The following is a 25,123-nucleotide window of genomic DNA, read 5'->3' on the forward strand; positions in this document are numbered from 1 at the left end:
CACACACACACACACACACACACACACACACACACACACACACACACACACACACACACACACACACACACACACACACACACACAAATATTTTATTATGCAGTTTCTAGAGCTTTTCGTGAAAACTGTGATTCTAAATGCAACCTGTGATGTATGACAAGTCTGACTGTAATCAGTGTTATGGGTGGATAAAAGGCTAAATGACTCTACTTGACTCTAAATTTGATGCAGGACCAATGTTGTGAAGCATTAATCCAAACCTGCTTTATTGTGATGGCCGGTCTCCAGTCCTTGTCCTCCTCTAGAATAGATAGGCATACTGTGCCTGATGGATACACGTTCGGATGGAAGAGAGGAGGCTCAAATTTACCTGAAACACAACAAAACACATCACAGCCACTCATGTTTAGACACTGAGTTAAATGCACATTTTGTTTGTTTACACCATGAGTGAACTGCTCAGCTGAAGACATTAGCTTCAGTTTTTCCACCCAACGGGTACAAGCAATATTTTAAAAAGGGATAGTCTGGTCATTTCTGTGGTAATGTTCTAATAGTTCTTTATCAGCTGTGACACCAGTCACAATACGGAGTACGTAGAAAGAAGCAGACATTTGCATCCATGCTAATATTAGCCAAACACGGGACTGTTTTTAAGGCTTATAAAACAYCTCTCAGAAACACACAGGAGTGACAGACTGCTATGTTAGCCAATATATCTCAACACGTTTACAAGACAGTTTAGCTTATTGACGATTTCTCAACCAACAAAGATTGCGTTACTTTGTGTCTGTGCTGATCACAGACATCAAGTTTCTGTTAACGCTGCTGAATGTTCCAGTTCACCAGAAGACRTGTGGATCAGGCAGACTGATACGTTCAGCTTCCTCCACCATCAGCGTAAACAGTCTTTATGTTCAGCACACATACGTAGTAACACAGTAACCTGAGAAAAGTGTGACAAACTGTAGCTTAATATTAGCTAGTGTAGCATTCATTTACACCAGTGTGCTGTTTTAAAACAAGTTGTTTTGTAAGCCTAAAAACAAAAAACAACAAAACAAAGCTAAATAAATAAATAAATAAAATAACACAAACAAGGTCCATAGTTTAGCTAGCTTTTAGGCTAGATTGGACAAAGACTTTTGGTGTCACAGCTGATAAGACAACAACAACTATCAATAACTATCTGATAGAAACCCACTTTAAAAATGACCAGACTATCCCTTTAACATCACCAATGCTGTAACTAGCCGTGTTTTCATCCAATTCTAATTTGAATTTTGAGCGGATTTTTAAAATTTTGCAAAAAGAAAAAAAAAAAAACCCTAAGAAACACGAATCAGACGTGTTTCCATCAACTGGCTTGAAGTGAATCAGTTACGTCAGAAGCATGCGTGTAGTAAACAGGAAGTAAAGTCGCATCTTAGGAAAATGGAGAGAAGTTATCAGGAAAGTGTTGCTACTGTCAGGAAAGTTGTAATTATTCTGTCATCAACTAGTTTTGGCGATGTTACATGCTGTCTGGAGACGTAGAGAAAGAAATGCAACTCTCTTCACGTTACAGGAATAACCGAGAATACGCCGACAGTGGGAGGAGGGTCCAGCTGCAGTCACTCTGGTACCAGGACCGGTTTCGGACAGACAGCGAGAACAGCTCATCAACATGTGAGGTAAATGTTTGCTATGTCAGAACTTATTCGACAAATGTGTTTCCATCTCTCCTTTTGCGCATTAACTCTTAAAAAAAACCCAYCTCAAGTGAGCGTATCAACTTTTATGCAAATTAGAGGACGTTTTTCGAATCAAGCCGTTTCTGACGCGATGCTTCAAAACGCRCATTAAAAAATGATGGAAACACGGCTACTGTTGCCTCTAAAAACAAGTTACTTGGTTTGGTCTATTATCCCTTTTTCCTGCAATACAATTATCAAGAAGTAGGTTAGCTCTTTTAAAGAATTGGGCATAATACTAACATAATACATATACTACCTTAAAGATGAATTAGGATCAGGACATAATTTGCATCTGCTAATAAAAACACACGAGGGGAGCGAAAACAGTGGTGCGTGTGTGTGTGGTTTAAACTTGTTATCTTCATTGCTGTTTCAGCAAATAAATTTGATACCACAATAAAAAGCATCGCCATCAATAAATGCTATCGTATTTTTCTGTGTTTACTTGGAGTACATGTTGGGACAAGTCAACTCACATTTTGGAGGCGAGGAAGGGTAATCATCCTTGAACAACATGCGAAGTTTGAACAGACCTCCTTCCCACGGAGTCTAAGAAAACACACATCTGATTAGATTTACAAGAGAAAGCCAAGCCATGTTTACAACAAGATAAAAGGGCAGATGGCTGAGGTGTCATCACCTTGTTGACCCCTTAACACTGACCAACACTTATGCAAAGATCATAGATAATAGGACATTCCTTGYAACACGCATTAAATTGCACATTCGCTGCAGATGTATCTATTTCAGAGAAGTCTGCTTTAATATTAGCCGCTGACATTGATGTTTAAAAAATATATATACACAAGACACTTTACCCCCTTTTTGCCAGGAATAGCACATTCCCAGTTCATAAGGTTCATAGTTCCATCTGGATTTTTTGTTGGTACAGCTACAAATCCCTGAAAATTTCAAAAGAACAGTGCAACCGATCAAAAATAGATTTTATGACAGAACGTGAACTAAATAGATAAATCATAAGTGAATTTTGTGACACACTACTTACAAAAGGATGGTCCTTCCGCCATGCTTTGCGCTCCTGGGCAAGCCGGCTCAATGCAATGCCTGACATGGTTTTTGAACTCCTTGAACGAAAGAGAAAATTATTAATACAAATTTAAAGACGATTGAGAGAGACTAGAAGAAAACGCCTGTACCTTTAACCATCTTGAACATTTGAATTAAAGATGCATATTGTTGTGACTGTATTAGGGTTGGGCAATATTGGCAAAAAAATGAATCACGATTAATTGTGGTATTTAGCCGATAACGATTAATGTGACGATTAATCCCCTGGAGACCCTGGACACCTTTATGTCCTAGTCACATGACCAATTTAGTGGAAAAAAATTTACTCTTTATAAAAATCTGTTCCAAACTTTAAATTGTGTTGATGGATAAATAAATTACAGAACTTTTTTTTTTATGTTCGTCATATTTGAAGCGGAGAGGAGCACCGAGCGGACTCTGCCTGGTGGCATTAATCGTATTAATCGTCAAGTGCCAAATAATAATTGATTAATGTTTTTCAGACGATTAATTGCACACGATACGATTATGCCCAACCCTAGACTGTATACCAAACAAGTCCAACTGATTAATGACTGAAAACAATGCGGCTGGTTAAAAGCGTTGATTTATGCTACTCATTTTCACAAGTGTGAATTTTTAAAAAATCATTGACTTTTTTTTTAATCAGAGTGCAAAAGAACTGCTAGGAATGATGGATGAGGTATGGCTCCTTTCTGCTGCAGATCAGTGGAAACATCAAGGCTTCAGAAAGTTTAAAACTACACCACCATGTGTATTTGGTACCAATAAGTTCATTAATGTGGCTTGTTTCACTTTGTACTTCAAAAGACTAGGMTCACATGGACACTACTCATTTAGGCTGTGTTGACTTTGGACAACTTATGTAGCAGAATTATCTTTAATGTTAATAGACCGCTAACACAAAATAATGTCAAATTAACATTTTTAGGACTCTACTGTTGTATTTACAACAGTAACAGTTCATCGCATTATTTTTATACTCCCTACAAAAATATACTGACAAACTACAGATGATTTAACACTTGACGCTAGTCAGTTTGAATCAACTTTAGGAAATGTTTTAAAAAAAAGCAATTTAGAAAGCTAATCCGGTTAGCCGCCGGTGTTGAAAACAGGACTGACGCTCTTTCAATTTGTTCACAAGTTTTAAAATGTACAGTTCAAAACGGAACATATTTTTTTCGTGTTATATTTCTTTTATACTCACTGAGCTGCGAGGTGAAAATACGGTCAAAACAAGCGTTTATAAACCAGCCGCTGAGGCTGTTTGGTTAGCGGGAGCTAGCTTGTTAGCTTGTGGAGCTAACTCATGTGCAGCAGAATCGCGCTGTTAGCGTCGGACACGGCCTGATGCAGCACAAAAAATGCGCAACTGCACTTGATTTCAGCACAATTTCGGTCGAGAGAAGTGCTCATCGCCGTCCGCAGAGCACTCAACACAACTTCTAATTGTGGTTTTATCAAGCAAAGACATGAAAAATTATTTCACGAATAAAAACCTGTCACGATCTATTAAGGTATAAAGGGGACAAAGAACGCCAGAGCTATAAGGCGCACATTTATGCGTTACCAAACTAGCGAAAATGGCGCAAAGTGAAGCGGGCAAAATATCACGATACACGAAAAAACTCAGATCTCCGCCATCAGTCTGTGCTCCTACCTCTCAGTGTGGTTGTACTGTCTTTGCTAATTAAACGAAATGAAGTAGACGTGCTTGAATCCCGTTAAACCTTGTAAAGTTTCCCTCCGGAAAAACCAACCGCTCCGAATCGAGCCAAAAAAAAACAGCGAAGTGAAACAGTTATCCCTCCATCACTTCCGGCTTTGTTCAAACCCCCTGGCTCTGCTTTACATTTTATCCACTTGTGCTGACAGTATGCATTAAGCATCATTTCATAATTTTAAAGTGACTACAACTAACAGCAAAATATGAATGTTTGGAACACAATTTAGGCGTAAATATTGTTGTTCATGCACCATAGGAAATAATAATAATGTACAAGACAGCTATATATTTCAACTTCTATTTTAGTAATATATTTTATTTGTTTAAATTTCAATAAATGTATTTAGTACTTTCATTCTATTATACTTACCTATTATACTTATTGACTCTCAGTGGGATTATTATCTTGTGACGCTTTTTATCTTTGATCAGAAAAAAAAAAAGCCCGTTATCAAAACTAGTGTGTTTTACGATAAGGTTGACTTTTTATATAAATTTTCGTTTTACAATTTTGTGCTAAAGTAGCTTATTTAAGAACACCATTTAGTGCAATATATGTATATAAAACTTCGGAAAAATAAAATCTTTACACAAAAACAGGCATTTTTTCAGACTACTAAGCCTCAGAAGTGAGTTTAACAAATGCGACACATGAGGTCGCCATTTATCAAATATTAGGAACGATTCAGTCGACAAATGAGGAATTCTAGTGACGCACCTCCATTTAAAAAATTTAAAATTAATGCATTCGGTAAATGAGGAATAAAAATCACAGACAGATATGAATGACAACATTTTTATTGGGTTTGCTTATGAAAGACCGTGTATAGATCTCTTACCCCCCTCATACTTAAATTTGTACATTTTTAAATTGCATAAGATCATATAGAAGTGATCTATGTAGTGATACAAGAACCATTATTATTAATAATGTCACTGTTAGCTTGAGGAAAAATGACATTCATTCCTTCTGATTAAAAGTTGTGATCAATCAATCATGCATTAGTGGTCTGTGGTTAATGACTAATGCAAAAACAAAACAAACAAAAAAACGACTGGGCACTCAAATGTATTAGGCTACAGATTTGATAATTTTTGTCCTTTAGATGAATGATTATTAATGTCAGATACTTGATGAGACGACCTGTGTGAGAAGAGCATTGAACGCGGTGCAGCTGCTAAAAAGTTTAATCGTTTTATTACCGTATAACAAAATATGTCCGATAAACTTACAAAGCAAGTGAAACATTTAACTACAGAAAAGATACCTTAAAGAAAAACTTTAGCTCTGAGTCAACATAATTATATTATCTTAGCTAGAAGATAAAATGTGGAAAAATATGATTTTCTACAACAAGGATGGGGTTATCTTAAAACACGTGGGGAGTGATAATCCGAGAGGAGTGCTTAGTTGCCATTGGTGAGGTCACACAAGTCAGACAGAGGTTAACATGTGTGGAGGAGTGCAAGAGAGTACATAATTGGAAGGCTTCAGAATACTACAGCAAATGTAAACATAGCCTAGCTCTGGCAGGAAATCCAGTCTACGTTGATTAATCCTCTCAACGGTTGCACTTTTAAAAGCCCTTTGTGTTTGTGTGTTTATACATCTGTGTGTAAATCTATATAAAATAAATCATGCATCCATACTTATTCTCAGACCGTATAAAAACTGGTTTAGTCAAGTGTATTAAGTGTGCATGTGATTAACTGGAGGTTTAACAAGTCTCTATGTACAAAGTGTGCCAGCATTAAGAAACTTGTCCCTGACACGAAGATCAATGTCTAAAATACACACAAGACATTGGATTTTGGTCACTGGGGGGGGGGGGAGAAAAAAAAAGGCAACACTATATGATTAATTGTAAATGAAATGTTCAACCTATATATTAAAAAAATGTCACAACAAACCTGAAAACAGCTATCTTTAAAAATAAAACCATTATTTACAATAGAGAACATTACAGGCTGCAAGCAGTGTGGACAGTGTTCTCCACTGTTGTGCTTGAAATCCTGCTTAAGTATTAAACAATTCAAGGTGTTAAGAATGTTACACTTATAAAATAATAATTAAAAAAAATCTCATTTTAAAATGTAACAGTCAATTTCATAGCCAGCCAAGTATAGCTTTGTTATTGTTATCAAAATATTCTGTGGGCGTCTTCTCAGTGGAAAGAACTGCCCTGATTCAGCATCATCAGCTGCTGCAAGTTTAAAAAAAAAGTCCCCTACAAACAACGCAAACTATAAAAAACAAACAAAAAACACTAGTTAAACATTGTCAAGGTTTGCTCTTTTTTTTTGTTTTAAGATCCAGTACAAACAACTTCCCCCTTGAAGCTGTGTTCTCTATACAGTGTACAAAACGTGCAGCTTTTTGTTGTTGTTTTTTTAAAGAGTTAAATATTAGTATTGAATTTTGGATTATTTACATGAAACATAAAAATCCTTTTGATATGAAGAGAAGTCCTTCACCGCCACCCAAGATAGTTCCAGTCCAAAAAAACAAACAAAAAAAAAAACAAAACAAAGTAAAAACTACAAATACTTCCTCTTACCGTAAATAAAAAATACATTCCCTAAAACGTGTAAAATAAGAGTTAATTTTTATTAATGAAAGGGGTGGGGTATGAACCGACTTGAAATCTTTTTTTTTCTCCACAGAGTAAAAATGCAGCCTTACAGAACTCACATTAGAAATGGTTGATTATTTTGGCAGTTTCTTAAAATGTAATGTTTCCACCTCTTTACTCTAACATTAAYCCCAGAGACCAGTCAGAGGAACTAGGTTCTAAGATATGTTTCACTGCTCTGTTCCTTAAGAGTTTAGACAATTTTTTAAACCTCAAATTTGGCTCAAAACAAAAGGCAACACAACCTAACTCTCATGTTTAAGGGGTGCCTCAGATGTTCCTCATACTGAGGTTTGGTAAAGCACTTCTGATGAAAAAAGATTTCTAAAATAAATACAATCACCAATTTCAGTGGAGCTATTTAAAATCTCCAGATTAACATCCTATCAGCTGGATTTTTGTGGATAAATTGATATTTTAATAGTCTAAGTCTTGTAAATACACACATCCCTTCTTGGTGTCTCTTGAGCAGTGAATTTGTTTGATACTTGAAGTTTAAAAAACCAACACACTGATCCCTTACAAGACCCTGAAGTTAAAAGATATGAAGAGTTAACTCATTAGATGACCCTGAGTGAATCGTTGGCCTTATATGATGATGGCCATATATGTATATTTATATATTGTAGCATAAACCATTTGCAGATTTACATCTCCTTAGTTTCAGATAAGAAAAATCAAATACTCGCCAATAACTCAATTAAAAAAACAAACAAAAACAAAACCAAAAACAAAACCAAAAACAGGTCCAGTTCAAAATGTACAGGCACAAACTGTCAGTAAACAGGCTTATTTACATCCAGAAATAAAAACAAACTATGAAGGGGAAGACACAAATACCCCCCACCCCCACCCCCACTCCGGTTTAATTCTCCACCGTGCCGAGCGTTCTTCCACCAAGATGATACGTTTGCACCGAAAACGCCTGGAGCTCGTAATACTGAGTCGTTCTCACATCCGAGAACCTCGTTCCTGAAGAATCTGCAGAACAAAAAGGAAGAAAAGATGTTTAACTGAACATAAACATCACATGATCTTAGAGTCGTTGTCAACAAACTTCAGCTTTCTGCCTGCAGTCTTAGCAAGTTTCAAAATCTGTTGTTTTATTATTTATATTTGAGGAACCTCATCAAATGAGACTAACCTTGATTATGGAAAAACGTTCTTTGAACCCCACCCCCCCCCCCCCACCCCTCCAATGCTCTCACTTTTGTAAAAGTTTTCATCAACTGTAGTCATAATTATGTTGACAATAGGCTATTCTGCTTGAATTAGAGTTATAGTTTTAAATGTAATAATTTAGACTAACAATATAAATTGTCCGTCTGTCCGTTTTCTGCCGCTTATCCGGGATCGGATCGCGAGGGCAGCAGCAGAAAGACCCCGCTCTCCCCAGCGACACCTTCCAGCTCGTCCTGGGGGACTCTGAGACGTTCCCAGGCCAGAGGGGATACATAATCCCTCCAGTGAGTCCTGGGTTTTCTCCAAAGTGCCAGACTTATTTTGAAAACATTTTAAAATGCTTATTTCAGAACCGCAACTGAGACCACTGGAGACCGCAAGCACGTGGGCGGTGGGGTACGGTGCGCAGCGCTGTGTTTTCTGAATAAATGAAAATGATTTAACACAGTTGTTTATACTTTTAGCAGCTCTTTTTATTCCACAGCTGACCTGCTAAAAATGACAGATTTTCTTTTCTGGATCTCTGACAGACGGACTTCAATCTCTGAACTCGTAAAGTTCTTCTTTTTAGTTTTCACTGTCATTTTTCATGAATGGACACTTCCTGATATCTGAGGCAGGAAACATAGCCTTATATGGTGTTTTTGGGGTGGTAATTATGCTAATCTCCTCTCGTGTGTACGAGCAGCTGGATACAAACAGGTGTAATTTACGCAGCTCATTTTCACACTTTTCCTGAAGATAGAAGAGTTTGTTGAATCTGACGTGACATGTTCGTACGAACCCTTTGTACGAACAAAAGCAAGAGAAATTTAGGATAAGAATACGAACATGTTCTTGCATGAGGCCCATTGATTGAACGCATGAACACAAAACAAGGGGGAAACATTATCTGAAATGTTCCTTTGTGTTCTAAAAATGGTCATTTGTTCCCATTTTTAAAGTTCTTGTCTTTTACAGTCAAAACCACGACAAAAAAATTGCTGATGAAAAGAGGTTGAGGTTCTAAATGAAATATTCACACAAGAAAAGCACCTAAAAAACTAAAATCTAAAAAAAAAATGAAAATAACTATCAATAGAGCCTAATATTTGTCTAAGTTGCCTAGTAATATTTAGGATTTTATCTTTTTTTAAAAAAAATCTTAAAAATGGGAGATACTAAAGGGTTTCGTGTGATATTATGTGCTAAACTGTTAAAAGTAATCCTTCTGTGTTACTGAATGAAGTGATGCACGAACCAACAACATTCTGCAGCAGCATTCAACTACAGCAATTTAGCAGGATGTCAAAAAAATTAGTAAATAAACTAATTTTAAGCTCATTTAAGTTCCAGCTACCACTACTCTGGGCAGTAAAGTGAAGGAGGGAGCCCACCAGATCGCTCTTTCTTGTAAATGTCACTCTGAGGGAGAATGAATCACGATGCAGCTGCTTATGATTCAGCATCCCCCTCCATTAAACAAAGCTGCAAGCATGTCAATAATTATAAGGGACAGAAACAAATGCAGCTCGTCCCATCTGGTTCCAAAGACAGCTTCACCTGCAGCCAGGCATCCAGCATCAGCCCCGACCATCTGGTCGTTGATCACGCTTTGGCTCCAAAGCTGATTTCCAGCCTGGATTCTGTCACTTTGCATTGGTGTAAGCATCGTCTATCAGCTCTTGAAAACAAACGAGGGAACATCTCCCGGCTCTGACAGGAAGCGGAAGCAAGGACAAACCAAAGCGGTTTCTGGTGGAAGCACTACGAGCAGTTGAGCACTCACCAGTGCTCGTCCTAATCAGAGCCATTCATTTCAGAATCTGTCTCTTCGTCCTCACTCTGAGTGACATGCAGCAAGCCCAACGTACAGGAGGAGACAAGTAAAGGGATGAAATCAACCAAGATGTCAAAAATGGGGAAAAATAGGGGACAAAGTGAAAAATTAAACCAAATGGGAAACAATATCTCATCTATACACATTTGGTTTTTTTAATGCTACAATTAAAATATACATGAACGTATTTCATGTAAACGTGCAAATCTTACAACCATTAGAACATCCTAAGCCAGGGCTATTCAATTGGCTGCCCGCGGGCCACATCCGTCCCGTCAGTGACCAACGTTTGGCCCGCCAATTGGTTCCTTCATCTCTTAAGCCCAAACCCGCATTTCTACTTTAATTAYTCTAAGTTCTTCTAGTTAAACATAGACATGTTTGGTATCTACAGAAATGTCAGAATCTTGGCTACAAGCTGGTAAAAACCATTTCAATGAAAACACAAGACAGTTAAAACTACAAGCAGTTGAAGATAAAACTATGAAAGCGAAGTGAAGTTTAAAAATTTGGCGAGTCAGAGATGTCAAAATATTGTTTGTGGTAAATATGAAGCAGAACGTGTTCTTTTTGTTTTATTATCACTACTTTTATAGGGTTCTGTATGTTGCATTCATGATAGAAAACAGCAAAATAAACTAATTCAAAGGTAACAGATCTTTGTAATACTTGGTTTAATTACATAATGACTTTAATTGCTGGATGTTCGGCCCCTGAGCTGTTGGCCTGCAGTAACTGCGGCCCCCAGAGCAATTTAGTTGAATAGCCCTGTCCTAAGCCATGATCCCGAATGCAAGTTTTTTTTAAATACAAAAAAATTCTATTTATGCAAATATATGATAAATATGGGATCAAAAATTCCAATTATAATGAGTTTCAATGGGTTGATTTATTTTTTACTAAAGGCATGCTCAAAGTGTAGTAACATGACTGGAATTTTATATTGCTTTTTTCTAACGATTTTTAGGATTTGTCAGGAACAGGCAGGTCTATTTACCACACACTAAAACAAAATAAATGTGTGGCTGATTTGTCCTCACAAGACATTACAAGGGTTAATAATTTAACAATTTTGAGCTTATTCTTGTTTTTAGATTAAGTTTGTTTAATTTTGCTCTTTTTTAAAATTTCAAATGAATATTTTTAAATTTTTGTATAACTGATCAAACGTCAAGAACCTCGGTACTGATCTCATGAGGGAAATGAAGAAGTTGTGTGTTACATGTCTCTCTGTCTAAAGAAAAGTTCATAAAAAGTAAATAAACAAAAAAGCAGAAGTAACAATGCTCTTCCTGCATGACTCGTGTTAAATTAGCGGGCTCTGATTGTGGACAAGCCGATGAGCGTGTGATGTGTGAATTTCTCTCGGCTCGCCGTCTGCATCAAAGTCAAACCCTCTGAGATGACGTCGGACCCCGCCAACAGCTCCGCTAATCTGCACACCTGTGCTCCCTCAATCCTCCTACATGGATTGCAGCTTTTACACTTTGGGTCAAATCCAACAAAACTCAAACAATAATCAAGTCATTCAATTGCAAACAGTTTTTTTGTGGTTTAGGAGCTACAGAGAAGTTTAAGTCTACAAAAGCTCTGTCCTCATGCTCTGTTGAAATTATTCAAGCTCCCCCCCCTCCCCCGAGCATTTTAATATACAGTGATGCACTCCTTCATAGTGATTTCTCATCAATAAATTAGAGGTGCTTTCTCTCCACTGGTGGTGCTCTTATTAATGCTACAGAGGCCTTCTTCCACCCGTGTTCAGAGGGATTTTCAACCAGACCTTGTCCAGCCTTACCTTTGCCTTCTCACTGGGCTCACTGTTGGTCCCGTAAGACTGATTGTGCAGCTCCTTGGAGACCACACACAGGAACTCGGCTTGGTCTTCGTTTCCGTAGTTGTAAGAGGAGCCGATGCTGACCAGCTGGAGAGACACACGAGAACAGAGGAGGGGTTGGGTTAGTGCGAAGAAGTCGAGGCTAAAACTGGCAAACAGTGTCTTAAAATAACATAAAGGTGCTGAAAAATCAAACAAGGAGGCTCTGTGAAGGAGCACAGAACACAAAACCAGGTCTATAAGTTGGACCGATCTAAACATGAGCCCTTTGAGGTTTGCTGTTCAGATTACATACTTAACATTTTGCTACTAAACAGTAATGGATATCAATGTAAAATAGGGCAGGAAAGACGCAATGATACACAATAGGCAAAGGGCAACGAGGCCCCTTAAAATATTTAAACGCATCTAAAATCTGCTCATTCGACATTTAAAACCCTTTTTTAAAGTTTGGAAGTTGCATCTTTACATTTACCCCCAAAAATAACTTCAGTCCAGACAATCCAAATATAAAACATGAAAGGGACCACAGAAAAAAACAAACAAATAGTGATTTATCAAAGCAGTCACAGTGAAATAAATGACCACTCTTCCACAAAATACAGTGAACTAAAGAAAGAAATGAAAAAAAGGTTGATCAGCACTAAAGCTACAGAAAGAACAGAAGTGCAGGGTTCACCTACAGGCAAACATGCTGGTTTAAACATTTAGAAATAATGGTGGACTTGACTTGATAGAACCAGAAAGGTTTTAAATGAATAAACACAACACAGGATAAGAAAAACTAGTAATTCCTGTTAAGATAAATTTGAGCGCAAACCACAAAACACTGCTCACTTCTAGCTGACAAGTCACGCCTATTTTTAAGCTGCGACACGGTCTATAAGCAGTGACATGATTCAAACGAATCTCCGAACACTTCCGTTGTCACATTATTTGAGGTCTGCAAAGAACTGTAAAAATGGGCGCACCCATTTTGCTCCTGCTTGTTATTTAAGACTACAAAGATAAAAAAAACAAACACAAAACGACAAAGAAAAACATTGCATCTGACAGCAAACGCYGTTCATGATAAAAAGCACGAGAAAATAAACAGAGCAGCTCCCGCCGTCGAGTGTTTTCTGCTGAATGTTGTGTGCGYGCTGCAGACTACATGTGTACTGCCTGTAACCAGGTGTGCATAATATTCAGACTTGCATCGCCTCATTAGTCACCGCTGTCACATACAGCAGACTCTGAAAGTCTGTGCATCGACACAGCAAAAGCAACCGAATGAATTTAACCAACTACAACTCGTCAAGCTGCGAAAGTCTCTATATTTTGCAAATTCAAAAACAATTTTGTKGTTAAATTTAGCTAAAGAATAAACCTTTTTTTCCATTTTAAGTCAGTCAAGCTTCAAAAAAAATTCTCATGTTTTGAGAAGAATTTGTTTATTTTTCCCCATTTAAATTGTGCAAAAAGATCACTTCACATAATTTAACATCCAAGCAAAGCAAAAATAAATAAATAACAATAACAATGAAGAAATAAAATCACAGACRAGGACAAAAGGTGTCAGGTTTTCTTTGCTTCACTGGTGAGCAGACAGTACAAATGAACACTGAAAAGAAGTAGGTGAAAAAAAAACAGCTACGTGTCTACTTGGGACAAACAATGGCTAAAGGGGTGTGTATGGACAACATGGGGACCATGCAGTGATCAGCCCGTGGACAGAAATTCGTGGGACACACCTCTCCGCTGTTGTTTGGCAAAGCAGACTCCTCTCCCTTCACCTCCCTTGACACAATCAGCAGAAACTCTGACTGGTGGGCCCGCCCGTAACCTATACTGACAAGCTGCAACAACCAATCAGAGCACAGAAGGCATGCCCGGATCATGTATGCGCATAATGAGAAAGATCCCGAGTTGTTGTTGTCGTCGTTTGGCTTTTCAATTCATTTCCAACATGAAGGATTGGACTTTATGGGTTAACGTGAGCATAGCAGGGTGGGTGAAGAACATGACAGGACTGCTGCTGCGAGCCCTGCAGGAAGAGATTTACCTGTTCGAACTTCCAGCCGTCAGACATTGTCGACACCATCTGGGTCAGCTCCTCCTCCTGGCACTGCAGCACCCGATACACATGCTTTACTGGAACCTGAAAAGAAGGGAAATAATACATCGAGTTTGATGGAATGGAAACTGCTGCACCTGAGTTTGAAATCTGGGGAAAAAAAGATTTCATTTTACAGAAATTGATGTACCTGTGATGTTTTGCAGTCGCGTTCCCTGATCTTGTCCTTGATGAGTTTTATTAATGATGTGATGTTGTAGAATTCAGCTTCTTCTAACACACCTTTAAAAAAACAAAAAACAAAAAAATATTATCCCATAACTTGATAACACTTTCTAGGAAAGAGACCAGAAAGAGGAGTTTGTTTAACCTTTATCTTACTGACCAGACTCGTATTTTCTCCAGCCTAGTTGTTTCTTTTACAATAAAAGCAAAGCGTTCATTAGACATGCAGTGGTACTACCTTCTTCTGCCAAGTCCCTGTTGAGCACCAGTTTGCCATGCCTCAAGTAGTTCAGCACTGGCCCAAAGTACGCAGGGTCTCTGTCGATAAGATAGGCACCAGTTTCATCCTGAGAAATACAAAAAAAGTCAAGTTTTCAGTTTTGAAATATCAGCTTAACATTTACCAGATACAAACGTTGTGGACCCACCGAACTGAAAATGTCACTGATTCATCAAAGCAAATTCAACTGAAACCCGACATGAATCGTGAACTTATCTTAGAGGAGAAAACACGGAACAAAACTCAAGGGATTGGAAATTTGAGGTCAGCTCCTGTGATGATAATCTCGACAGCTAGCGAAGCAGACATGCGCACACGGTGCCACACATATGCCCGCTTTGGGATATCACCTCAGTGTTCCTGCAGGCCTCAAGTTTCAACCTGATTCCCTCGCAACCTCTGGGTATTCCCCTATTTCTGTGCTGTGATTAGACTGCCGCTATCTCTCAGGGGGGGAGAGCCGGCTAAAACAATTAGAGCAGAACAGAAAAAGACTTGGAACAACAGGCTGACTTCACCGAGGGGACTAGGAGAAAGCACCTCAGCTTACAAGCTTTAATTAGTCCAATCTGCTGCGTTACATTGTTAGTTTTTCATCTAAACATAAAATTAGGACCCAGTTTCATTCCAGTTGTTAACCAGAACTTGACATTCACTTAATCAAATGCACTTCAAATTTGATGCTAATTTTGCACAAATGCGCCAAGATAAAAAACTTGGTCTGAGTAGAGCACAAGTCTATTGTCTGCCCACTGATCCAAGTGGTGACATTAASAAGTTATATTTTTGATTTATCTTAAGCCATAACAAAGCATACAGCAATGTATTAATGACACACATTGTTCGCTTCACTGTCCAGAAATGGATTCAACTCAAAACTCAATAATCTTTCTAATAATGAGAAGTTCCCAGTGCATTTTCCTTTGTAATGAATTTCTAAGCCCTCATGGCAGGTCGACCTCTATTCTAAGTTAAAAATATTTCGCTGGAGCCCAGAGGAGCGCTATTCTTGTCTTGACGCTTTGTGTCAGTTTCTTAAATTTGAATAGTCCCTGGGGTTTAGGCACACGTACATGTAGTGAGGACTTAAACAGGGTTAAACCTGCACAACTCGTCCACTCCCCATCACAGTGCATGAACACAGACTTAAAAAGAACCATTAGGCTGATTTATTTATGGACATGGATCTATATGTTAGACTCATATGTAGGTCAGGAAAGTAATTTCAATTATGAGTTGTGTCACTGAGGTGGTGAACTGTAAAAACAATTTATTCACAGAAATCAGAAAACTGCTGCAAAAAATAACTTGTACATTTTTCTGTTTCAGGTAAGTCAAAATAGGCGTTTGGTGTTAAAAACGTATTTTAAATATTTTCTTTTCTGAACACACTTGGAAAACCCAGGAATTTGTTGAAATTATGATTGAGAACGTAAATTCACTTACATATGTTTTTTTCTAGACTACTTTTATGAATGCTGTGAATAACACTACAGTCGTTTTTCATTACAGCACTATGGTAAAAAAATAATGACAATCTAAAGTCTCTACCTTGTGAACAAACACTGCACACCTTACAAATATATTGTCGCCAAGTTACTCATCTTGATAGTAGGGTTGGGCAATACTGGCAAAAAAATTAATCACGATTAATTGTGGTATTTAGCCAATAACGATTAATTTGACGATTAATCCCCTGGAGTCCCTGGACAACCTTATTTCATAGTCACATGATCAATTTAGTGGAAAAGATTTGCTCTTTGTAAAAAAATGGTTCCAAATTGAGTGAAAATTACAGATTTCAGGCTATACATCATATTTTAAATTGTGCTGATAGATAAATAAATTATTTTATTTTTAATGTTCGTCATATTTGAAGTGGGGAGGAGCAGCGAGCGGACTTTGCCTGGTGACATTAATCGTATTAATCGTCAAGTGCCAAAAATTAATCGATTAATGTTTTTCTGACTATTAATTGCACACGATACGATTATGCCCAACCCTACTTGATAGTATGTAATCTTTAATAAGTCACATCAATTATCATTATGTGTTGCTAATTTTGTTCTTCATCTTTACAGAGTGATGGGCATTTAATAATTTTTCAAGTTGTTCTGTCAAAGTCAGAATACAGCTAGTCAAAACGCCACGACTCCACATACACAAAAATTACACTAAATGAATACACGAGAAGCTTCAAATCAAAACTATTTGTCCATTCTCGTTGATAAAACCCTCAAAAATGGTGAACAGTACTTCCGTTAGCTTGTTGCACGCCACCAGCAACATGACAGTTCTGCAAAAACTCCTCAACTTGGTGTAATCTCGTGAGCACACAGCAATCAGACGGGGCACTTCAGTTCAGGGGCTCAGTCAAACAATTAACACAGTGTGTTTGGTTAAAAACAAAAGGCTATCTCTGGAGGCCCAGCTAGGGGAGGACTGGGCAACAAACAAGAGGGGTGGGTACAGCTATGAAGGGGAAGAATGGATGTTGCTGTGGAGATTTAGAAGAGTAGAAACAGAAAGGCCAGAAAATTTGTACCAAGCAGACACAAATATGATTCATGAATAAATGCCGGGTATCCAAAATACTGACATTACCAACAGATGTATACCAATGTCAACGTTCACCACAACGCCTGAGTCAAACTTGTCCCAACACAGGATAGAAACCACAGACGAGTTCCAATTTAGGTAAAGAAGTCAATTAGGAGGGTGGACTTCATGGAAGAGGGAAGTGTTTTGCATGAACCTTATCATTCTTCTCCGACACACAATACATTTCCTCCCACAGGAAATACCACAGCTAACCCACCCTTCAAACACATATCCAATAAGGCTTTTTGCAGATGCATTACAGTGCTGAACATCCAACCACCGTAATTTGACAAAAATTACGGGTGTGCCACAATAAAAGCGGAAGATAGTAAACAACAATTAACAACAAAAGATAGCATTACATAAAACCATCCCTTATCACCAGGATTAAGAATAGAAAGAATGTTTACTGCTTTGCATTCAGAAGTCAAAAAGAAACAAGCCTCCAGCACAAGCAAATATCTTCTGAATCACATGACTGTAGCTACTAAGCCAAGTGGAAGTCTGATCCTTTTGAGAAGGAGCAGAGTATACACAATAATGACTTCTACAAAATAGGCTTTTTTGTTTTGACTTCTAAATCTATTTTACCATAGATATGTGCATTCATAACAAAAAATACACCAGAAGTGGAAAAAAGGKGGTTGTGATGAGATGTTCTGAATAATCCACAACAGCTCAGGAAGATGAACCATTGAAGTTGTCTTAAAACATAAAAAGGTGATAAAATTAGACTTCAGTGTTAGGGGTGTAAGAAAATATYGATACACTGAAATATCGCGATATTTCATTTCCCGAAACTGTATCGATATTCTAAAGCCCTGTATCGATTTTTTAATTAAGGTTTAAAATGTCAACTTTCCTGCCAGCCGTTCATTTTTATGTTGTAGTTCAGTCTCTGACCACTAGTTGGCAGCAGTGAGCCAACCACACAAATTGAGCGCTAGAGGGTAAGAGAGCATTAGCATTGTGAGTAAACATTAGCTTCATGCTCCGATAGCTGAATCTGAGCAGAAAAGACCGACACCCTCTGCCTTCTAAGCTGAGGTAAGGTTACAAACAGTTACTTATTTGTCAGAATGTCTGTATTTTAAGACAAATTAAGTGTTTTGTGCTCTTTTTTTCCAACTGTAGTCAGCTTTCACGTTACGCATATAGCGCATGCATCTATCACCTCGAGCGAGCTCGGCACTCCCCCCGTGACATAAAACTCAGTCTGTTGCTCTCAATATCCGGCTCATCGCATAAAAGTCCATAAACTTTATCCTGCTGTGTTCGCTTCAAAAACGATTTAACTCGTTTAGCTTCTCAATTTCTTAACTGGTTTTCTTCGGGACCTGCCCTGCTGTTAACTGGTTTTCTTCAGGACCTGYCCTGCTGTTAACTGGTTTTCTTCAGGACCTGCCCTGCTGTTAACTGGTTTTCTTCAGGACTTGCCCTGCTGTTCGACCCACAGTTATAATGTTCTGGATGCAGGTCAGCTGATCCCAGAAACTCTGTGTGCAGCAGCTTCATATCATCTGTTTACTGAACTTTATGACAGCATAAAGGCTAATGTTAAGTGTTGGGTGACCATATTGTAAATTAATATTAAAAACTAAAAGCTGCAAGAAATATATTTTTAAACTATTTATTGGCAAATTTGGTCTAATAATTGAAAACAAGGATGAAATATGAAACAAAATAAAACACATACAAAGCAGAACACAGCTAAATGTATATCAAAAGTATGTCTATGTAATATTAGAATTTTCTGAGACAGTGAATTTTGGTTTTTCGTTTTGTTTTTTGTTTTTTTCCCAGTAAAAGGTTTTTATTTAATAGAATTTTTGGACCAAAAAAAATCGCAATATATCGCCTTGTTTACAGTATTGAAATATATCGGGATATATCGTATCGTGACCCCTCTGTTATGATATGTATCGTATCGCCAAATTCTTGCCAATACACAGCCCTATTCAGTATAACATAACTGGCCAACAGCCCTCTGCAGTGTTCTGCTGCGCACTTATTGCAAGACGACAGCGCGGGACGAGATGATACAATGTTAAATATTTACGCTGCCTCCCTAAGTGTACCTAGGCGTGACGTACAACGTGAATCTGGCATTAAATGCAGCGATATTTCTTTCACACGGGCAGAGAAGAGCTTCCCTGGGCAGCGAATGGATGTGAATATGAAAAGAAAAAGATGGTGAAAGAACAGGAATCCTTTGTGATGGGTTGCTTGAAAAATTGATGTGGCTNTAAAAAAATAGAACAACTTTACTTAAGTATTAAGCATTTTTTATATTATTGCATTTGGCCTGCAGCCCTCAGATTGATTTTAATTTTTGCCCACACAGGAAAAAAGGTTTTTTAATTTTGCCCCCCCCAGGAAAAAAGTTTTTTTTTTTTTAATTTTGGCCCTCTCAGGGAAAATGTTTGGGCACCCCTGAACTAAAGTCTAAAAACAAAACTGTAGCTAAAGTATAAAGTTAGCATAAAAGTAGCTAGTTTCTGTTATTTTGCTGTATGTACGAATGTTATTTAAAGCAAATTTTTAGCTAAAAAAGTTAAATGTAGCAAATAGCTAGAAAATAAGCTAAATATAGCTAAAAGCTAAAATTAGCACAAGAGTAGCTAAAATCACAAAACTGGTTTGTTTGCTTTACCAGTTTGTCACTGATATATGTAGCAAAATTGTAGTTAAAAATAAAACGCAGCAAAAAATAGCATAAGAGTAGGTAAAAGGATAAAACTGTTGCAAATATATTTCTTGCTTCAATTAGTGAATGCTAGTAAAATGATAGCTAAAAGCTAAATATAGCAAAAAAGGTAAATAAAGTAGCAAGTTAACATAGGAGTAGCTAAAAGAAAAAGCAGCTAAAACAAAAAAATAGGTGCAATTTTTTTCTTTGTTTGCATTACCAATTAATGCTTTATGTAGCAAAAAAGCAGCTAAAAGCTAAATATAACAAAACAGTAGCTAAATGTTTAAATTAGCAAAACCTAGTAGTTGTTACTGAAAGGCAAACCTGGCAAAACCATACCTAAAACTAGCAATAAAATAAATAAAGTAGTTAAAACTAAAATGAACAGAACAAGTAGGTAAAGCAGACTTCAATAGGAAAAAACAAAGTTAAATAATTAAAAAGTTATGAATAATAAAAGACATTGCACACTATTCCCAGATGAGGTGAACATTTGATGTATGAATGGTTAAAAGCAAAGTAGCTGGTGAGGAACTAGTTTGATACAAAATGTAAAGAGAACATATAAACAGGAAAACAACAGTGAGCATGACTCAGTATTCACATAATTAATCATAACCAAACACATCCACATCTTGTGTATAAAATGATTTCCCACAACACAACAGTACTGGTAACGGGTTTATTTACATGCTGCAAAATGTAAGATGTCATCACCACTGTACGCTGTTCTGTGTCGTGGCTGAGGTGGTTGACAGAAGACAGGACACATGGTTTTCATTTGAATACCTAAATCCCTACATGCTTTAATTACTGATCTACCAAGCATTAAGTGGAAAATTCATCATTCAACATCTACTGACCTAGCGCACAAATAATCAGAGCGAGAATGAACAGATTCATTAAATTATCAGAATATGATTAAAGTCACTGAGCAAATAGAAAATGTATGATATAGTAAGAAAAAGCTGTAAAATATTATAGTTTACAATAATTATTCACATTCAAAGGCTTTACATCTCAATACATACACAACATGGCCCCTGAACATGACTTCAATCCAAATGATTCATATATTAGAATTTAAATAACACAGAATGAACTATAGGCTAAACAATAGCCTTCAATAACCTTATACAAGAATAAAAATACAAAAACTGTATCCTAATATCATTGCATTACTCGCTTCAGATTCAATATTACATCTGTACATCACAGTTCTAGTCAGTTACATGCCAAAGTAGAATATTTCTTACACAATGTAACCGACCGCCATCGACTTGATTCAAACAATTTTCTACTCGGAGGAAAATGCTTTTCTGGCATTTCCTTAACTTTATAGACAGATACAGCAATTTCAATCGGTCATTTGGATCAGATGGATGTCTTTTAACTGACATCCAACCACATCATACCCTGGGCTGCAGGGTCTTGGTTCACAAATACTCCAGTCACACACTGCACACAGATTCAGCTGAAGGAAGCGGGCCTCCGGAGAGGACCTTAAGGTACTATGTCAAAAAATTAAAAGCATTATGATAATACATACTGCTAAAACAAGAGCGTGTTAAATCGGTCGCTTAAATTTCTATTGGGCCAAACTTTTAGAATGAAAACAAAAAATGGATGGGCCAATAAGCCCACTGAGGCAGTAGTGCCATCTTGTCCGGGGACAACAGCTTTCACGATGATTGCTTCCGAGAATGATAGTATGTGTACGTATCTCGGTTGATAGAGGTGTTCTGTTCAGCATGGGGTGGTCAGCACTTAAGATTTTATTTTCAATAGAACATACTGAAGATGAACCATCTATTTGCCAAAAAAAAAGAAAACAAATTGAAGAATTCACACCACAAAGCCAGTGAATGGTACAAAACAACCAATATTTTTTTTTGCCAAGGTTGCCAATGCAGTCAAAAATACCTACCTTTAAAACTTGGAAAAATAATAATAATAATAATAAAATAAATCTCCAGTGCCCCAAGAGAAAAGCTGACAAAGCTGGGTTACAAAACTGGCCATGCAGGAAAGATTAGCGAGTTATGATTAGCAAGTACAACAAGTGGCATGTTTATGCCCCGTTAGCAAAACCATCCTCAGTATCAGTTATGGAGAACTCACTCTTACACACTGGTTCAGACAAATGTTCTGCTTTTGTTACAGAGAACTTCACTGGGCTGAGATAAGAAAGTACCAAGACACTGTACGGGGAAAAAAAACGCAAATATGATGGAAATAACTGGGCTCTAGAAAAATTAAAAGATCAGAGTTGGGTAAAATGTGTGAGACTTAATCAGTTTACAGTATCTGTTACAACTATGGAGTACACACTCTAAAAGTTGGGCTTTACTACAGCTTGCACTTTTTGTGTATGATTAAGCATATGGTTCAATTAACATATATATTCAGGCTCTGGTTCAGAAAAGCTAGATTTTGTTTTTAAATCAATGAAGCAGGAAACCAGTTCTTGCATTTGGGATAGTCCTAGCAGTACCCAAGCTTGTGTCACTGCACAAGACAAGCTTGTCACCCCCATCTCTCTCCCCACGCAGAATGCACAAAATGAAGATGTGCATAATGGAAGTCTTATCATCCACACATGAGAAAAAAAAAATAAAAAGCAATAAAAGCCTCACAGAGAGCACAAAGAACAAGCAAAGCAACCCTGAATCCAAAGTTTTATTTTTCCCCTGGATCTACTCAGGAAAACAAACAAGATCTAGATGCCAGCGTCTCTAAGAGTTTGTTTACACTGCTGTGGTGAAGGGCACTAAAGAGGGTGTTACTCTGCTCAGTGATTGGCCTCAGAGCTAAAAAAAAAAAAAAAAAAAAAAAAAAAAGGAGCCGAGTCTTTTACTTGAGTGGCGCTGAGTGGTGTGCAAGCAGGACTCTGCCAGTGCAATAGATGCTCACTGAAGTGCATTTCTTAGCTAATTGGGACAATTTTGAAAGCAATACGTGCTTGTCATTGAGCAGCACGAGTTACTTACTTCAACCTTACGAACAAAATAGTATCCCGATATTACTCCTGACTTCTAAACACCAGACTATTAGCTATTATGGCTCTGCACCTCCTCCACTTTCTCTGCCGTCTACCCCCAAAGTGCAAAACAAGCTCCAGTCAACAGCATGAATAATGCAGTTCTCCTCAAGAGTCCTGCTGAAGCACATCAGGCTGCATGACTGAGAAATGAACCACTTTACTCTCTGTTCTGGGAAGCACAATAATGCTTTAAGCCAATAAAATACTTTTTTATTGATTAATGTGTCTTAGTGTTTAGATCCAAGGTGCTTATTTGGGCTCAAATACTCAAATAAGGTGAAACCATGCTGATAAATATAACTTGAACCAGTGGCAAGTGGTATATCCAATAATAATAATCTGTCCTGAAGTGGAAGCTCTCTTATCTTGGCTTGAGTGTTTGATGAACACTTAAGACAAGAATTTGAGATGGGCTGATCCATCGCTCAGGGAGGATAAACTGATGGGGGAAAAAAACAAGCTGATTATTGAGAGATTAGGATGTATGCATGAAAGCAGGAGATGAGCCGTGCTTTTATCTTAGCACGAAAAAGCAAGGGTGAGGATTACTGTGCAAGCAGATATTTAAAAAATGAATGCCAGCAGTGTAGGAAAAATAAACAACAAGCAGAAGACATAGTAATATGAGTTACACAGTTCAGTGGAGTCTTTTAGGTACACAGTGACTGCTGTTAAAATAGACAGATGGTCAAACTAAGAAGCAGATGTATTGGGGTCATTTAGGGGGGTAAATTACTTCGTCCTGAGCTCTCAGTTGTCAGCAGCATCCCAATGAATGCTCTTCTGTATTCACGGCTTCACATATAACGTACATGCTACTTATTGCACAGCAAACAAGAGCTAAACAGGACAGTGACCAGCCTAAAAACTCAAATGCCTGAACAATACCATAAAACAAACTCAAAGATGGCTTACACAATCCACGCTGAAGTTCAACCTCGAGCATTACGTGTTTATTATCGAAGTAAGTGAAACGGCCTCGGCTCGGATAGAGGAAAGTTTCCAACTGTGACAGACTACTTAGATATATTTTTTTAAGTCAAAAGTTTTATCTAGTGTTACCACTCAAATAACTATTATTCAGTTATTTAAGACGATAATATCAATAGTAGTTTTACGTTGCGACAAAAACAGATAACTGGGTGATGCAGCTTTCTCTCAAGTCATGTGGTGACTGCTGGAATCTCGCTAGCTATCGGGCTAACAGTAGCTTTTAGAGTTAGCACTTTCTTTTTAAATAACGAGTACTTTTGAAGTGGGAGTAATAATAAACATATATGTTAGTGGTTTTAACTGCGCTGAAATGTTCGAACAAAATTGAATACGTATTTAGAGGGGGGGAAATAAATCTGAGTTAACGCTCCCGACAATTTAGCTCAGTTAGCTTAGCATTTACCTTGTCAGAGTCGAGCTCTGGGTCAGCTTGGCTCAGTCTGTACAGAAATGATTTCGGATCTCGACACAGCGTCTGTCTCGTTGTTAAAAAGTACGTGCCCCCGACATTTAGCCGTATCCATTTGGATGCCCCGACACCGGCTGAAATGTTCCTGTCTCCAGGAGAATGGGCCGAGTATCTCCGGTGAGCGGAGCCGCTGGTCTCGGAGCTGTTCTCTGCCATCCCTCTCTCCTCTCCTCGCCTCCTCCGCCCTCGCTTCGGCTGTCCTGCTCCGCTGTGCGCAGACCCCCTCACAGGAAGTGTCTGAAGCCACGGCAGCCACGACTCATGTAAAGCAGGCTGCCAGCTCCTCCTGAACCACTCCCACTAACCCGGGTCACCAGCTTCTGACTGACATGCATAAATTATTTCAGACATGGAGGTCCTCCCCTGATCTACTGACGCTTCAATATGTAGTCACTTCACATTCAAATGAACAAGGTACATATTCAAACACCATTTATACTGTAAAAACACGTTTAAAGTCAAATGAAAGTTGTTTTTTTCCCTCAAAAGTGCACGCTGAATAACTACTGTAATTCTATTAAGAAGCTAGTATAGTTACTTGAATTGTTACAAGTAAATAAGCAGAAAAAAAAGGTAAAATCAACTAAATTGTAACAAAAACATCACTTAAAAAGTTGTTCAACTAAAGCAGAGGTGCCCAAAGTGGGGCCCGCAGGCCAAAATTGGCCCGCCAAGCCATTTGATTTGGCCCACCAACAGTTGTCCTGGTTATTAGATTGTAATTATGTTAAGATTAAATATAAAATACAAGTAACTACAAGAGACATTTAGATTAGATTTA

At 37.8% G+C, this 25,123-nt stretch overlaps 2 protein-coding genes across 3 annotated transcripts; both read right to left on the minus strand.

The window, feature by feature from the left end:
* Nucleotides 1–260: 260 nt before the first annotated feature.
* On the minus strand, nt 261–4,618 carry ube2ib (ubiquitin-conjugating enzyme E2Ib; the record flags this gene model as incomplete). The annotated part of the gene is given in 5 exon segments (XM_014008162.1): nt 261–370; nt 2,213–2,285; nt 2,555–2,638; nt 2,743–2,821; nt 4,450–4,618. Coding segments are annotated over 4 exon segments (333 nt in total), but the record flags the coding sequence as incomplete, so codon positions are not given.
* Nucleotides 4,619–5,297: 679 nt separating this feature from the next.
* On the minus strand, nt 5,298–24,648 carry kctd5b (potassium channel tetramerization domain containing 5b). Of its 2 annotated transcripts, XM_014008167.1 has the most exons (7): nt 24,277–24,648; nt 14,503–14,611; nt 14,230–14,321; nt 14,028–14,123; nt 13,717–13,821; nt 11,945–12,070; nt 5,298–8,129 (listed from the first exon to the last, which is right to left on the minus strand). In XM_014008167.1, exons 1-7 carry the CDS (start codon nt 24,496–24,498, stop codon nt 8,100–8,102), a joined length of 780 nt encoding a protein of 259 aa, XP_013863621.1. In that variant the 5' UTR covers nt 24,499–24,648; the 3' UTR covers nt 5,298–8,099. The 2 variants fall into 2 exon arrangements, with proteins under 2 accessions (XP_013863621.1, XP_013863622.1); XM_014008168.1 differs by lacking the exon at nt 13,717–13,821 and having other exon boundaries at nt 24,277–24,644.
* Between the last annotated feature and the right edge of the window lie 475 nt (nt 24,649–25,123).

The sequence above is a fragment of the Austrofundulus limnaeus genome, unplaced genomic scaffold (genome assembly GCF_001266775.1).
Source record: "Austrofundulus limnaeus strain Quisiro unplaced genomic scaffold, Austrofundulus_limnaeus-1.0 Scaffold48, whole genome shotgun sequence".
NCBI lineage: Eukaryota > Metazoa > Chordata > Actinopteri > Cyprinodontiformes > Rivulidae > Austrofundulus > Austrofundulus limnaeus.

Coding starts and splice junctions, on each gene's coding strand:
- kctd5b (XM_014008167.1), bottom strand. CDS start 24,498: ATGGCAGAGAACAGCTCCGAGACCAGCGGCTCCGCTCACCGGAGATAC. Junction 13,822..14,027: donor ACGGCTGGAAGTTCGAACAG/GTAAATCTCTTC, acceptor TGGTTGTTGCAG/CTTGTCAGTATAGGTTACGG. Junction 8,130..11,944: donor AGCCCAGTGAGAAGGCAAAG/GTAAGGCTGGAC, acceptor TTTGTTCTGCAG/ATTCTTCAGGAACGAGGTTC.